The 15,508-nt window shown below is 39.9% G+C and overlaps 1 protein-coding gene across 3 annotated transcripts in view; it reads left to right on the top strand.

Annotated features, from left to right (window-relative positions):
• shq1 (SHQ1, H/ACA ribonucleoprotein assembly factor) overlaps positions 1-15,126 on the top strand; it is a 48,567-nt gene extending 33,441 nt beyond the window's left edge. For all 3 annotated transcript variants that reach the window (XM_067460219.1, XM_067460218.1, XM_067460220.1), the window contains one exon: positions 14,294-15,126. In XM_067460219.1, coding sequence (XP_067316320.1) covers positions 14,294-14,924 — 631 coding nt within the window. In that variant the 3' untranslated portion in view covers positions 14,925-15,126. The remainder of the gene's footprint in view (positions 1-14,293) is intronic.
• The last annotated feature ends 382 nt before the right edge of the window (positions 15,127-15,508 follow it).

The raw sequence follows: 15,508 nt of genomic DNA, 5'->3' as shown, positions 1-15,508 counted from the left end.
CTCATACTCCGAGTCCTTACACAAAAAACGTCTTTCTCCAATATCTGTGTGTAGTTAAATGGACTAAGCGAAGCGTCGAGGCAGATGATTTTGCCTCGAGGATTTTTTTGATTCGATTAACTCGAGTTACTCGATGAATCGTTGCAGCCCTAATTTGATCAAATCCCCACTGCTCTGGTTTGTGTAGACAACTCCCTGTTATCATAGCAGGTTTGTTGTGACAGCGTTTTCAACATCTGACATATCCTCTGTCAGATTATTTAAACAATTCTCTCTTCCAAAAAAACTCCTCCCAGAAGGACGCCCTAGTCCAGTTATCTGAGCAAGTTATCTTTGTCTGTTCACATAGCGGCAAAATGCAGTTGTCAGCCTTGTTTTAGAGTGCAAAATTGTTAAGAATTCTGAATTGCCATCCATTTATCCATCCACAGATAAACAGACTGATAGATAGATAGAAAGAAAGAAGAATGGATGGAAATTCTTAATTTGAAATCCATTCATCCACAGACATACAGAAATATTGGATGGATGGATGGATGGATGGATGGATGGATGGATGGATGGATGGATGGATGGATGGATGGATGGAAATTCTGAATTTTAAAACCCATCAATATTTATAGATAGATAGAATGTTCGATGAATGGATGCGTGTGTGTGTATGTATAGATTGATAGATAGATAGATAGATAGATAGATAGATAGATAGATAGATAGATAGATAGATAGATAGATAGAATGAAAGGATGAGTGATGGCTGAATAAATGGATGGAAATTCTAAATTTGTAGATGATGGCTGGATGGATGGATGGAAATTCTGAATTTAAAATCCATCAATATTTAGAGATGGATAGAATGATCGATGAATGGATGGAAATTCTGCATTTAAAAATCAAAAGATGGATGGATGGATGGAACTTTTTAAATTTGAAATCCATCCATCTTTCGATTTGTCTCTGTCTGTGGATTGAATCTGAAATTGATAGAACAATGAATGAATTGATTAAAATTTCTAACGTTGAAATCCGTCCATCTGTTCGTGCATCCGTTTGTGCATCCATACATCCATTGTTCTGTCTGTTTTATCTTTCGTTCGGCATCTTTGTCGCTCTGTCTAGCTTTAAATTTTAGTGTTTTCAAACTCTTCATCAAGACAACATTCAAAGCTTGTCTTGAAAAACTTTAGCCTAGAAATCTAGACTCACCCAGCAAATCTAATCTTCCCGTGAGTGTCGTCTTGCAACTTTCAATACACTTTCGAGCTGTAAAAAACAAACTTTGGTCGGGCCAATCACATCGGGTATAGAGTTGGTGGGCGGGGCTTAACATAATGACGGCTGAGTTGCGTTTGCGTACTTCTAGTAAACACAGAAACTGGCGAACGGCGGTCTTTAGAATCAGCTTTGACTGCGACTCTGGAAGACTTGGAGTTGAGCTTTTCTCTGAGAAAAGAACAAAGAACGGCACTGAAGTCATTCTTAAAAAGGCAAGATGTGTTCTGAGTTTTGCCAACCGGATACGATGAATGTTTAATCTATCAACGAGCTCTGCTTCACCTTCGTTGCTCTGGTTGGTTATAGCGCTATCTAATTGCGTACACGCCATGCAGAGGAGGTTTGAAAGACAACTGTTTATCCCACCCCTCGGATTGAGCCCTGGTGAGGTTCCAGAACAAACATCTTGATGTGGGTCTGGCTTGTCAGGCTAGAAAAACTTGGCTTTTGTATTTAAAAGTTACAAGCATATAAGTTTATTCTACCTCATACTACTTTGTTGCATTCAATTTTTAATTGTAATTTTGCATCTTGTTAGATAGTTAGATAGATAGATTTTTGCATTGAAATGTGGTGCAGCTGTTTTTAGTGAATTTGCCCCTGACTGTGTGAACGTAGCCTTTGTGAGATCTCTGGATTATAGATGTTATCCAGTCTCATCTGTTTCAGCAGTTCCTCCTCAAATCTCCTATCGGCACTCAGACACGATCAGCTGCTCGTGATGAATGCTGGGATTAATAAACGCTGCCCCTGAGGGGATGATTTGTAGTGTCTCTCTCCAGTCTGACCAGCTTTCTCACTCTTGAAGTCTTCGAGACTGCAGGAATGTCATGCTCAAATTTATGACGTCTTAAAGACTTCAGTGTGATTTAAGTCTCTGTACTGGCCCTCCAATCAACAACGAAACAAAGTGGATTGAGTTGGACACTCCTCTCTGGCTTTTTGACTGACACGGCTCCATTAATCATTGTTTGACATTCTGATGGCAACATGCCTGACAATTAGCCGACATCTCTCACTGTAGGGTTGGAATAGTGTCAGACAAATTGTCCCATTTCTATCTGCTATTGCAGAATTGAACCCACATGACCCAACTTGTTTATTTAAGTGATATTCTGTAATGAGTTACTCATCCTCAGGGTGTTTCAAACCTCCATGCTGTTATGTTTTTACATGGAACACAAATTAGTTTGACACTTCACATGCTTTTTCTAATTTAACAGACCGTCAAGCTTCACAAAGGATAACATTTTTTAGTTTTGTTCTGAAATTGGGACTTCATTTGTTACGATGTTGCATTTTTCTTTTTGGTTCGGTTTGCTTTCACAAGGCAACCTTTCAAAATCATACCAAAATGTGTTCACGCAAGTCACATGCGAGTACAACTGTCCTCTTATTAGTTTCCTCTTATGAGTTTCCTCTTATTAGTTTCCTCAAGATGACTGACAAGTTTGCTCCATTAACTTACTGTGTCTTTATTTGTAACACGCAATACGAATGTAGTCGTCATTCCAGTTGTATCCGAGCCATGTTCATATCTGCCTAAATGGACCGAACCAAGGAGAATATGCACCTTGTTCCAAAACAAACGCTCAGATGGGAAAGCACCCTAAGGGAATATAGGAAGTTGAATGGACCTTTTCTTTGAAGTTTGATATTCTTTGGTCATTGTAAAAAATATTGTATTGAAACCAATTTTTTGAAAGTTTTTTCGGAACTGTATGAGGATAAATAAATGATTTTCTTTTACTAATTTATGAGGGAATTTCTAGCACAATGAGAACATTGCAAGTTTGTGAATGAACTACTAAAATAATTTCCTTTTGTTTGTATTCTGGGATTCAAAGGCAGTTTTGCGTTAACAAACATCTTGGATAGAATGATCTCTGTGCTCTAGAGAGGCTGCAAAACAACGAGTTTGTACAAAAAGAAAACTCATGGAAGATTTAGCCTACAGACATTAGCTTCCATACAATATATTCAGTTGTCCTCTGTTTCAAAAGTCCCCTTATAGCAGCTCTGCGATCAATTACGGTCAGCGCAGATGAGGCTCTGCTACACATTTCAATGTGTGTGCCGCTGATGCCGTACTCTGAGAGTTAGAGCCAAACTACTGAGAGGAGAGTGCTGGCATTTTCTTATCTTTTCTTCCCCCTCCCGTCCAGCATTCAGAATCACTCCAGTGAGTTGACTCTTTGGCCAGTTCAGAAAACAGATAAGGTGGTAGTTACTGTGTTTCACTAAGTGCAATGGAGCTGTTATCTGACAGAGACTTGCTTTCTATTTTCCCTTTGTGTTCAAACTCCTTAATTGGGTCAGTCAGATTCAGAATGGCAACCATGGCAACCTGTTTAAGGTGAGCTTAAGGGTTTATCTTTTGACAGGACAAGAAAGTTGCTTTCTCTGACATTGAGAAACGGCACATTGTCAGAGTATTGACGCTCAGCCAAGTGTTTTTCTCCAGGGACTCGAGCCCCTGGCTTGAGGGTAAAGAGGCCTCCAGGGGCCACATGGGTCAGAGGTTTCGTAAAGCTTTGTGGTCAGTTGCCCCAGAGTGGACGTTACTGTTGTCAGTTAGTGTTAAATCACAACAGAGTAAAGAGGTGTGAGAACTGTTTTTTCACTTCTTGCTTCAGTAGCCAAGTGAATTGTGAAATCCCCCTCTAGCATTGAAGGAAATCAGGCTTACAATTTCTCGGTTTGGTGTGTGTGCGGGTTAATAGCACCATTTAGGTTATTAAGGATTGATGTCGCTTCAGTTTAGATGGCTTTGAGTTTGATTGGGACCTTCTTGGTTTTGTTCACTGACATTTCACTAACTTTCCATCTGATTTAAGTTGTTTACCTCTGATCGTTTTGATCAGGTTTGTTGTTGACTGTATGTTGGTTGTAAAAAGGAATTAATATTTTGTTGGACTGGACTGACCATTTTGGGATTTAGCATATAGAAATATTGGTGAACTTGATTTATTTACAGTATGTGTACTACAGTGTATTTGTAGTATAGTTTACCAAAGAAAATATTTGTAATATAAGGTAACTACATGGGTTAAGGTTAGGTTTAGGGATAGGTTTAGGATTAGGGTTAGTACCTAGTTATTACCCAGTTATTGTAAATGCTATAACTTGCAGAACAGGGCTGTAAAATTAAGTGTTACTGAAATATCTGCAGGCGTATTTGTCACTTATGATTAAAGGATTAGTTCACTTTAAAATGAAAAATGTATATGATAATTTACTTACCCCCATCTCATCCAAGGTGTTCCTGTCTTTCTTTCTTCTGTCGAAAAGAAATTCGAAAAGTTTTCGTCACACAATGGACCTCAATGGCAACCAAAATGTTGAAGGTCCAAATCAATGCTTTTCCCAAAGGGCTTCAAAGGCTCTGCATGATCCCAGGTAATAGGGTCTTATCTAGCAAAACTCATTAATTTTCAAGAAAAAATAAACGTATATACTTTTTAACCTAAATTGCTGCGACATGACACGGATTGCGCAATCACGGCAGAAAACTCATGCTAGACTTAGGCAGAAGTACTGCCCCAAGCAAATGCCCTTTACAGAAAAAAAACTCCTCCTCCAACTTCAAAATCATCCAACATTGTTATTTTACCTTTTTTTGCTAAAGGTTGTTTGTATTAGTCTTCACACAAGCACTTTGTAAACACGGGGCCAGTACTTCTGTCTATGTCTAGCGTTACCTTTTCGACATGATTATGTAATCCGGAGCGCACCACAGCGAAGACAAAGATGAGCAATTTAGGTTAAAAAGTATAAATGTAAAACAAAATTTTGAAAATGATTGATGGTTTCAGTAGTTTAGTCCTTTATTTTCATCTGGGATCGTCTAGAGCCTCTGAAACCCTTTGAAACTGCATCGATTTGGACTTTAATCACAAATTACTGCTAAGAAAATTAGCAAGAATTGCACAAATACAGTAGATAGTTAGCCTGACAAGCCTGACCCACATCAAGATGTTTGTTCTGGAAACTCACCATTGACAGTACTCAATCCGAGGGGCGGGATAAACGGTTGTCTTTCAAACTCCCTCTGCACGCGATAAGATAGCGCTACACTAACCAGAGCAGCAAAGGTGAAACAGAGCTTGTTGATAGATTAATCATTCATAAACCCTTTTTAAGAATGACTTCAGTGTCGTTCTGTGTTCTTTTCTCAGAGAAAATCTTAACTCCAAGTCTTCCAGAGTCGCGGTCAAAGCTGATTCGAAGACCGCCGTTCGCCAGTTTCTGTGTTAACTAGAAGCACGCAAACACAACTCTGCCATCGTCATTATGGCCCCGCCCACCGACTCTATACACGATGTGATTGGCCCGGCAAGAGTTAGGTAATTACAGCTCAGAAGGGTATGGAGAGTTGCTAGACGACACTCGCGGGCAGATTTGATTTGCTGCCGCTAGGGTGTGTCTAGATTTCTAGGCTAGTAGATAGTCACTTAGCATTGAATAGCCTACTTTGTTTTCTTTAAAGGTGCACTATGCAACTTTCCGTCCACTGGAGGGCGCCTATTCTAAACAAAGGCATAGTTTGATGACGGCAAGTGTGAGCGCAGCATCTTGGGAGATGTGGTCTTCACCTCACAGCCGGTGGAATATAGGACTCGGACAGAAATCATGTTCATGGATGCGGTTATTAACGTTACTGTAGTGTGAAGCAGAGCAGGAGCGAGTGTTGTGGAGCTGAGCCCGGCCGCTGGAGCGATTGTTACACAAACACTCGGCATGACATTACTCCGTGCATTCACATGTTTACACTGCTAAGAGTAAAGCGCTTCGGCCGAATAAAACCCGAAACCGAGGGTAGCGCAGATATGACGCAATTGACAGGCGACTTCCTCAGACGCTATGCTGAAACGTCCCGGTCCTGAGTTAAAATAGCAATTTTCTCACAAATTACAAATAGTTGGAAACATTTGGGACACTGTAGGTACTCAACTGAACAAAATATATAACACTGGCCTAGTGGTTTTTGGATATTTTACAGCAAAAATACTACATAGTGCACCTTTAAATGTTTAAGCCGTTTTGGGTAAATATGCAGACAGCTTTTTACAGGAAGAAGAGCCAGTGTTGTTCCAAATAGTTCATGAGTTTGCTTTAAATAGTTCATAAGTAGTTTAAAAATGTTGAGTTTAATCTGAGACTAAATATTCACTATATAGTTTAAATATGGACTCTGACCAAAGCCAAAACCTGAGCTTAAATGAGCTTATTCTCTAGCCACTTCTTGGTTGCCTTTGCTATTTGAACAGGAGCATTGTCTTGTGGATGAATAACATTCATCTAATGATCATTCCTCTTTAGATAAAAACTTTTCATTTGTGGGAAGCAAGCCATTCTGCAATATTCTTCTGTACTCCAAATCAATAAATGACTTTTAACAGTGAAGAAGCTCACTAATACCAGCAGATAAAAACGCTCTGTACACAATGACACCTCTTTCTCAATGCTTCACTGTGGTAGAGATGCATTTATTACTATATTTTTCAGCAGATTTTAGAAGCGCTCTGGACTCATGTTTCATTGTAATTCTGCTGAACCACTCTGAAACAAACTTCCCATAGTCTGCACAAGAATGGCTTTTCAAGTAGTTCTGAAATCTTCCTGACTAATCATTTGTGGTTAAGACAAATAAAAGCTTAGTGTTTAGCCATTTTGGGCTGGGCCTATTTTTATTTATTTTTCACCCATACCCTGGAGTGTATTTGTTTTTCCTAGTAGTATAGATATACATTGTCACAGGCATTCAGTGATTTTGGTCTAAATTTCATTTCATGGACTTTTAGTTTGTTTTAACCAGTGTTCTGTCTTCCTTTGTTCAGTTTCCCACCACTGGTGATTCATTTGATCTTCATAGGTGTTTGTCATTTTACATTTAACCTGTATTTAAGTTGCAGTCTTTTCAGTTCTCATTTTTTCTGGTATTGTTCGTCTTTGCACATTGTCTCGCATTTAGCTTTCTATTTGGAGTTGTTCAGTAGACCTTGTTTCATTTTCATCATCATCGTTGTCTTCCTTGGAGTATACGTGACATACATATATTACTATGTAGAAAAGTGTGAATATATTACCACAATTAACAGTTGAGTTGTGTTCTGCTTGTCATGTGATCTGAACTTGGTATATTGTTTTTAGATCATTTTTTAGCATTGTTTATGTCAACATATAAATCCCCTGTAAATAAAGCACAGATTTAACTTACAATTTTACCAAATTATTTAGAGACGAGTCTTATGTTGTGTCCAATGACAGAAAACGAATTTCTCTGTTGGACATAGTCTAACAGTCTTGTTTGAGCGCACTTCTGAAATAGAGAGAGAGAGAGAGAGAGAGGATTGAAGTGTCCCGCTGGTGTGAGGAAAGTGATCCCGGTCTTAGAGCTCACACAGATAAGTGGATCATATTCACTCTCAGTGTGTGGTTTAGCAGCATTTGAACACTTCAGCTTGTACTGTCAGTCTGAGCTGTGACTGCTTCCAGTTCCCAGAATCCTGAATGAATGAAAAGGCTGAACAAAACAATGCCACCAATTTGCTATATGTATTAGACTGGGTAAACCCAGCCTGATTATGCCGGCGATTTGATTTTGCGCTGCAGCTCAGTCTAAGACTTGTACATTCATTTCTACCGCTTCTGTTACACTTTTGCGGGAACCAATCACAGACTGGCTTATCCACCTGGCGCGCTATTGGCGGGTTTAACACGATGACGGATAGAGAAGCGATGGGTCGTTGCCCGTTGATCATGCCTCTTGTGGTCTGATTGGTTGAAGGACTATCCAATTGCGTACAGAGTCATTTGAATAATGCTGGTTTATCACGCCTCTTGTGCAGTAGAACATACAGAGCAGACTCCGCAGACCAATGTTCAATCTTAAATTAAGCTTGGTCTGGAGATAGTCAGGCAAAATATGTATACCAGTAATGTACCATCATGCAGTCGCTTTGGATAAAAGACCCCGCCAAATGAATGAACGTGTGCTAAATACTTGACTGAAATGTGTTCACAGTTCAGCCTTATAATAAATCATTTACTTTGTTTCAATGATTTTATTAATCTGTGAAAATACTGTTTCAAATGGCCTTATACCATTTTAAATGTTCTTAAAGACTAATCTCATTGAAAAGGCAGAGGTACATATCGTCCTTGTGTTCTTGATTTGTATATCTTAAGAGCTTAATGTAGACGCAGCCTGAGAGCTTTGTTTGTAGTAGACGAGTAATTCACCACAGGTTCACCCCATCTCTCCAGACATAAAGGTCTCCGCTATTTTCTCAAGCTGCCTCTAGTGTGTCTTTGTTGCGGCAGGCTTGTTTTTATTTCCCTCTTCTCCCAACCTTGAAAGCCGCCCCTTCTCGGTTAATTAAGGCGAACCACAACAGTGCCATCGTAATGACTGAATTGTGTACAGCATTATCCTTCGCCCCAAAAGGGGCCTTTGTTTCCACCGCAAGCGTGCTTTCTCTCACCGCAGAAGTGAAGGAGGAGAGGGAAAGATAGAGACAGAGAAAACAAGCGAGCCTCTACAATCCTAACTCAATAATGACTTCCCACGGGGAGACAACGAATATGGCAACTGTTTGGAGCGCCACCGTCACTGCTATTGGACTTCTAGCAACCACATTACTCCAAGAAGTGCTTAATAGTTTTATGAACCTTCTTTCTTCTTCTGAGAGCACATGGTGCTTGGTGCTTTTCAGAGTATTGTCTGGGTCCAGGGTTAGAAATTAACCAGGGGTCGAGGAAAAAGTGCTCTGAAAAAGTCTGTTTTTTTGACACTGTAGTGACCTGTAGAAGTCAGATATGTATATTCCCTCTCAGAAGCAGGTGTTGTTTTTTAGGAAAACAATTAACTACAAACTGGGACTGGATGAAGAAAATGTATTCCAGCTGAGCATTTATTGTGCCTTGGTCTAGCACTACTTTGATGCTGAAAATAGTACAAATTGTAAATGGATTATATTAGTAAGCATAATCACATTGACCTCTTGTGCTGTTTTTTTAAGCAACTTTTATTACTTTTGCCATTTCGTTAACATTGCATTTTGGGTGAAATGCATGAGTTCTGTCATTCCATTCCATTTTTAGACCTTTTTGCTCATAAGGTCTTTGAAAATATGCTGTTTCTGAGTGTGCAGAATGCTGTGAAATATTGCAATTTAAAATAACCGTTTTTTTATTTAAAAATCCACCTGTGGTTAAAAGCAGGTATTTAATGCTGTTTATGTGTCTGTGTTGTTTTTAATATGCTTTAAGATAAACCATGTGCAAATTCATAAATCACACCATTGCTGAATATTTTTTCCTTAAAGACTCAAATGGTCGCTGGTGTTTCTGACGTCACAAACTACCTTGTCACGACACCATGTGATCATCAACCATGGGCGTCAGAAATTTTTACTGGAGTAAATGTAATTTACATTGTGCAAATAGTCATTTACTAAACGTATGATTGGGCTAGACAAAATTACAAAATTCACCAAATAATTTGCAGTGAAAACGGTGTAGTGGTAAGGCACATGGCAGAAAGTTTGACGCAAATCGACCCACATTTTGCCGAACTCGCTCTACTCCCTTTTCCCATCACATATAAGATTGGAAAGGCATTTATTTCCAATAAAAATTACGAAAACAATTGAAAAAGGGGAAATAAATGTTTTTTTAATAATAATTGTGCCTTTTAGCAACCAATATTCTGGTGCCCATGTCATCAACGAGTTGATCTTTGAGTTGGTGCGAGCAAGTGGAGACAGATCTAATTTGCATATTCATGTAACCATATATACTAAATAAAGCAAGGGTGTATAGTTAATTTTTCACTTGAAAAAAACAGAAATGCATTTTAAAATTGTATTTATTCTTATCGTCAGTGTCCCATGATCTTTCAGAAATCATTGTAATATGCTGAATGTTGAAAACCACTGCTTAATATTTTTGTGAATACATGATTTTTCAGGATTCTTTGATGAATAGAAGTTTTTTTTAAAACAACAAATTTGAACATGGAATTTTTTGTAACATTATATAATTGTTAACTGATTTTTTTACTAACTTAATTTCCTTACTGCATAAAAGTATTAATTTATTAAAGTTTATTAAAAAGTCTTAATGTCCCAAACCTTTTGAACAGATTGACTGAAATGATCCACAAAAGCTTAGCTGAATATTTTCTGTTTAGCTAAGCTTTCGGATTGCCTAAAAATCTATTTCAATGATGTCTACACTCTTAAAAATAAAGGTTCTTAAATGGTTCTTTCGACAGGGTGTATGGTTCCATGAAGAACCTTTAATATCCACAGAACCTTTCTATTGCACAAAAGGTTCTTTTTAGTGCAAAAAGGTAGCCTGACAAGCCTGACCCACATCAAGATGTTTGGTCTGGAAACTCACCATAGACAGGGCTCAATCTGAGAGGCGGGATAAACGGTTGTCTTTCAAACTCCTTCTGCACACGATAGGATAGCGCTACCACCAACCAGAGCAACGAAGGTGAAACAGAGCTCGTTGATAGATTAAACATTCGCCATATCTGGTCGGCAAAACTCAGAACACATCTTCCTTTTTTAAGAATGACTTTAGTGCCATTCTTTGTTCTTTTCTCAGAGAAAAGCTTAACTCCAAGTCTTCCAGAGTCGTGGTCAAAGCTGATTCGAAAGACCACTATTGGCTAGTTTCTGTGTTTACTAGAAGCACGCAAACGCAACTCGGCCGTCGTCATTATGGCCCCGTCCACCGACTCTATACACGATGTGATTGGCCCGGCAAGAGTTGGGCGATTACAGCTCAGAAGGGTATTGAGAGTTGCTAGATGACACTCGCGGGCAGATTAGATTTCCTGCCGCTAGGGTGCGTCTAGATTTCTAGGCTAGCAAAAAGGTTCTTTAGACTATGAAATTGTTAGAAAAAAATGGTTCTTTGAAGAACCTTTCACAAAATGGTTTCTTTGGGAAACCAAAAATGGTTCTTCTATGACATCTCTGTGAAAATTAATTTTTGGTTCTTCCTGGCACCTTTATTTTAAAGGGTGTATGGGATTGTTGCGACATTTCATGTTTAGCTTTCTCAAAAAAGTCTTTATAACACCTACTAGGCCAGTCTGTGTATTATGTAATTTACCCTGTAAAGCCACTGATATGTGTCAAACCAGTTATGCCTTTCCGTCTAACCATGACTTCTCCTTGACATATCACAGTTTGCCTCTTTATCTTAGATAAACACTTTCTGAAGGCACCAAGCATACTTGATTTAAGCATTGTGTACACAGTGTCCTCCTGAGACTGTAGCGCCACTCTCCTGCTAGGAATCCCTGTCCGCTGGCGGTCCGGGGATCATTAGGCCTGTGCGGTGATAACGAGGCATCTTGGTTCTCAGCGGTATGTTAATTGAAGCACCGAGTTCAGCGACGCATGTCAATGCAGACAGGGCGGTTTAGACTCGCATGCTTTTTTGTGAATGACCACGACCTCAGACCCCACCCCGCCCGCTCGCTAATCACCACAGTGATGAAGGATTTGAACGGCTCGCAACTCTGAATGGTAGCCCCTTGAGTTTTGGCAGCACCCGGGCGCATTTGCTACATGAATAATGTATGCCTCAAGGCCCCTTGTAGTACTGGGATCTTTGCATTGAGTGGTAGAAATATATATTTTTTATTCTAGAGGAAGGTTTGTCAGCTCGCTCTGCATAATGCTTCTCCCCAGGGGAACTTTGTGGCACATGCGATATAAGTGAAAGTCTGATTGATGTATTTATTTTTGTGTCCAGACATTAAATATTGTGTGCATTACATATTCACAAAATTACAAAATATTAAATAGTTGTAGAATTAAACATATGACACCAAAAAGCTCTTCAAAAGCAGTATATATACACTCACCTAAATGATTATTAGGAACACCATACTAATACTGTGTTTGACCCACTTTGGCCTTCAGAACCGCCTTAATTCTACGTGGCATTGATTCAACAAGGTGCTGAAAGCATTCTTTAGAAATGTTGGCCCATATTGATAGGATAGCATCTTGCAGTTGATGGGTATTTGTAGGATGCACATCCAGGGCACGAAGCTCCCGTTCCACCACATCCCAAAGATGCTCTATTGGGTTGAGATCTGGTGACTGTGGGGGCCATTTTAGTACAGTGAACTCATGGTCATGTTCAAGAAACCAATTTGAAATGATTGAAGCTTTGTGACATGGTGCATTATCCTGCTGGAAGTAGCCATCAGAGGATGGGTACATGGTGGTCATTAAGGGATGGACATGGTCAAAAACAATGCTCAGGTAGGCCGTGGCATTTAAACAATGCCCAATTGGCAATAAGGGGCCTAAAGTGTGCCAAGAAAACATCCCCCACGCCATTACACCACCACCACCAGCCTGCACAGTGGTAACAAGGCATGAGGATCCGTGTTCTCATTCTGTTTACGCCAAATTCTGACTCTACCATCTGAATGTCTCAACTGAAACCCAGACAGGCAAACATTTTCCAGTCTTCAACTGTCTAATTTTTGTGAGCCTGTGCAAATTGTAGACTCTTTTTCCTATTTGTAGTGGAGATGATTGATTGATTGATTAGATAATTGCATTAATGAAAAATGTAACAGGTGTTCCTAATGCAACTATCTAATCAACCAATCACATAGCAGTTGCTTCAATGCATTTAGGGGTGTGGTCCTGGTCAAGACAATCTCCTGAACTCCAAACTGAATGTCAGAATGGGAAAGAAAGGTGATTTAAGCAATTTTGATTGTGGCATAGCTGTTGGTGCCAGACGGGCCGGTCTGAGTATTTCACAATCTGCTCAGTTACTGGGATTATCACGCACAAACATTTCTAGAGTTTACAAAGAATGGAGTGAAAAGTGAAAAACATCCAGTATGCAGCAGTCCTGTGGGCGAAAATGCCTTGTTGATGCTGGAGGTCAGAGGAGAATGGGCCGACTTATTCAAGCCGATAGAAGAGCAACTTAAACTGAAATAACCACTCGTTACAACCGAGGTATGCAGCAAAGCATTTGTAAAGCCACAACACGCACAACCTTGAGGCAGATGGGCTACAACAGCAGAAGACCCCACAGGGTAACACTCATCTCCACTACATATGGGAAAAAGAGTTTACAATTTGCACGAGCTCACCAAAATTGGACAGTTGAAGACTGGAAAAATGTTGCCTGGTCTAATGAGTCTCAATTTCTGTTGAGACTTTAAAATGATTGAGTCCGAATTTGGCGTAAACAGAATGAGAGCATAGATCCATCATGCCTTGTTACCACTGCAGGCTGGTGGTGGTGGTGTAATGGTGTGGGGGATGTTTTCTTGGCACACTTTAGGCCCCTTAGCGCCAATTGGGCATCGTTTAAATGCCACGGCCTACCTGAGCATTGTTTCTGACCATGTCCATCCCTTAATGACCACCATTTACCCATCCTCTGATGGCTACTTCCAGCAGGATAATGCACCTTCACAAATCTCCAATCATTTCAAATTGGTTTCTTTAACATGACAATGAGTTCACTGTACTAAAATTGCCTCCACAGTCACCAGATCTCAACCCAATAGAGCATCTTTGGGATGTGGTGGAACGGGAGCTTCGTGCCCTGAATGTTCTTCCCACAAATCTCCACCAACTGCAAGATGCTATCCTATCAATATGGGCCAACATTTCTAAAGAATGCTTTCAGCACATTGTTGAATCAATGCCACGTAGAATTAAGGCGGTTCTGAAGGCGAAAGGGGGTCAAACACAGTATTAGTATGGTGTTCCTAATAATCCTTTAGGTGTGTGTGTATATATATTTAGAAACAACCCTGAGAAAAGCCCTTACATGTTCTTAGTTAGTTAGTTAGGGTTAGGAGTAGGGTCTGGTTTTGGGTTAGTTGCATGTAATTATGTATAATTTGCTGTTATTACTATAGGAACTACATGTAATATATATAAGAAGGACACTGTAAAACAAAGTGTTACTACTCAATTAAATGAGTTTCTTTTTTATTCACCAGATCCAAGCATGTGCTTGCACTAGCCGAGTCCCTACGTAATGTCAAACTGCAGAAAAACGATCTAGAACTGGAGCTGGAGGTACTTGAACAAGCTGCTGAACTTGCGATAAAGGAGGAAGAAGATGAAGGTGAAGAGGACTCCAGCAGTGGTAGTGACTCTGAGGAGGAGGAAGAGAGTGAGGAAGAGCAGCCTGAAGAAAGGACAGAAAATAACCAAACAGGATTCAGTACTCTTAAACCTCAGATTCTGAATGAAAAAGCCATGATTGAAGCTTTCCCCCTCCGTGCTGAGCTCCAGTGTGGCGGTGGAGAGCCGCTTGAGTCCAGACGGATGATTGAAGAGCTGGGAGAGAGGCTGGAGGAGGGGCTGAGGATTGAGAAGGATGTGCCTCGGGGAAGAAGCTCTATTAGCGGCAGTAACACCGAGGGAGAGGGAGAGAGAAAGAGAGAGGGAGACCATTACCTTCGGTGTGCAGCTGAGACGGAAAGAGATGCCACGAAAGCAGCAACCAGTAGAGAGCTACTTGATACATGCCTTCAGAGGAATCCACTGCGTATCTTAAGCACTGAAGAAGTGGACAGTGACGATGATGGAGACCTTCCTCTTACAGTGGCAAAAGAAGGACCGTAGTGGAAACATTATTGCTTGGATATCGCATTCCTTCACATTAAGTAACGGATGTATCCTTAAGTCTATTGATGAGCTTTTTCTTTATTCGTGGATATATATTGACATCAAATTACGGTTTTATATGTGTCATTGTCATAATTTCTGTACATTTCTGTCAGTTTTTTGCAATATATAGCAATAAAAGTTTACTTATTTTATTGTATATGCTGCTTTTTCCATTATGCCAATATGTGTGTATGTGTATGTATATATATAGAGAGAGAGAGAGAGAGAGAGAGAGAGAGAGAGAGAGAGAGAGAGAGAGAGAGAGAGAGAGATATGTACTGCATATTCATGCTTACTCAACAGTCATTTATACAGTGTCTTTTTTAAAAGAAATACCCGTTCGAGGCAAATATCTTCATTCCTGTGGCATTTCAGAGAGATTTAGGGGGGTGTTATCTCTACAAACTGATCTTTTGCAGTGAGTTTCTGCAGTCTGTGATGCTGCTGTTATTTACATGCATCCTGTTTGCGGTGAAGCGCGATCCCGCGTGTGTTAGCCCCACTCTGATGAGTGTGAGATTAACATGTTGCTTGTTGTC

Source organism: Pseudorasbora parva, chromosome 12 (assembly GCF_024679245.1).
Source record: "Pseudorasbora parva isolate DD20220531a chromosome 12, ASM2467924v1, whole genome shotgun sequence".
Taxonomy (NCBI): Eukaryota; Metazoa; Chordata; class Actinopteri; order Cypriniformes; family Gobionidae; genus Pseudorasbora; species Pseudorasbora parva.
Note: the sequence above shows the minus strand (reverse complement) of the source record. Positions and strands in the feature narration are given on the sequence as shown.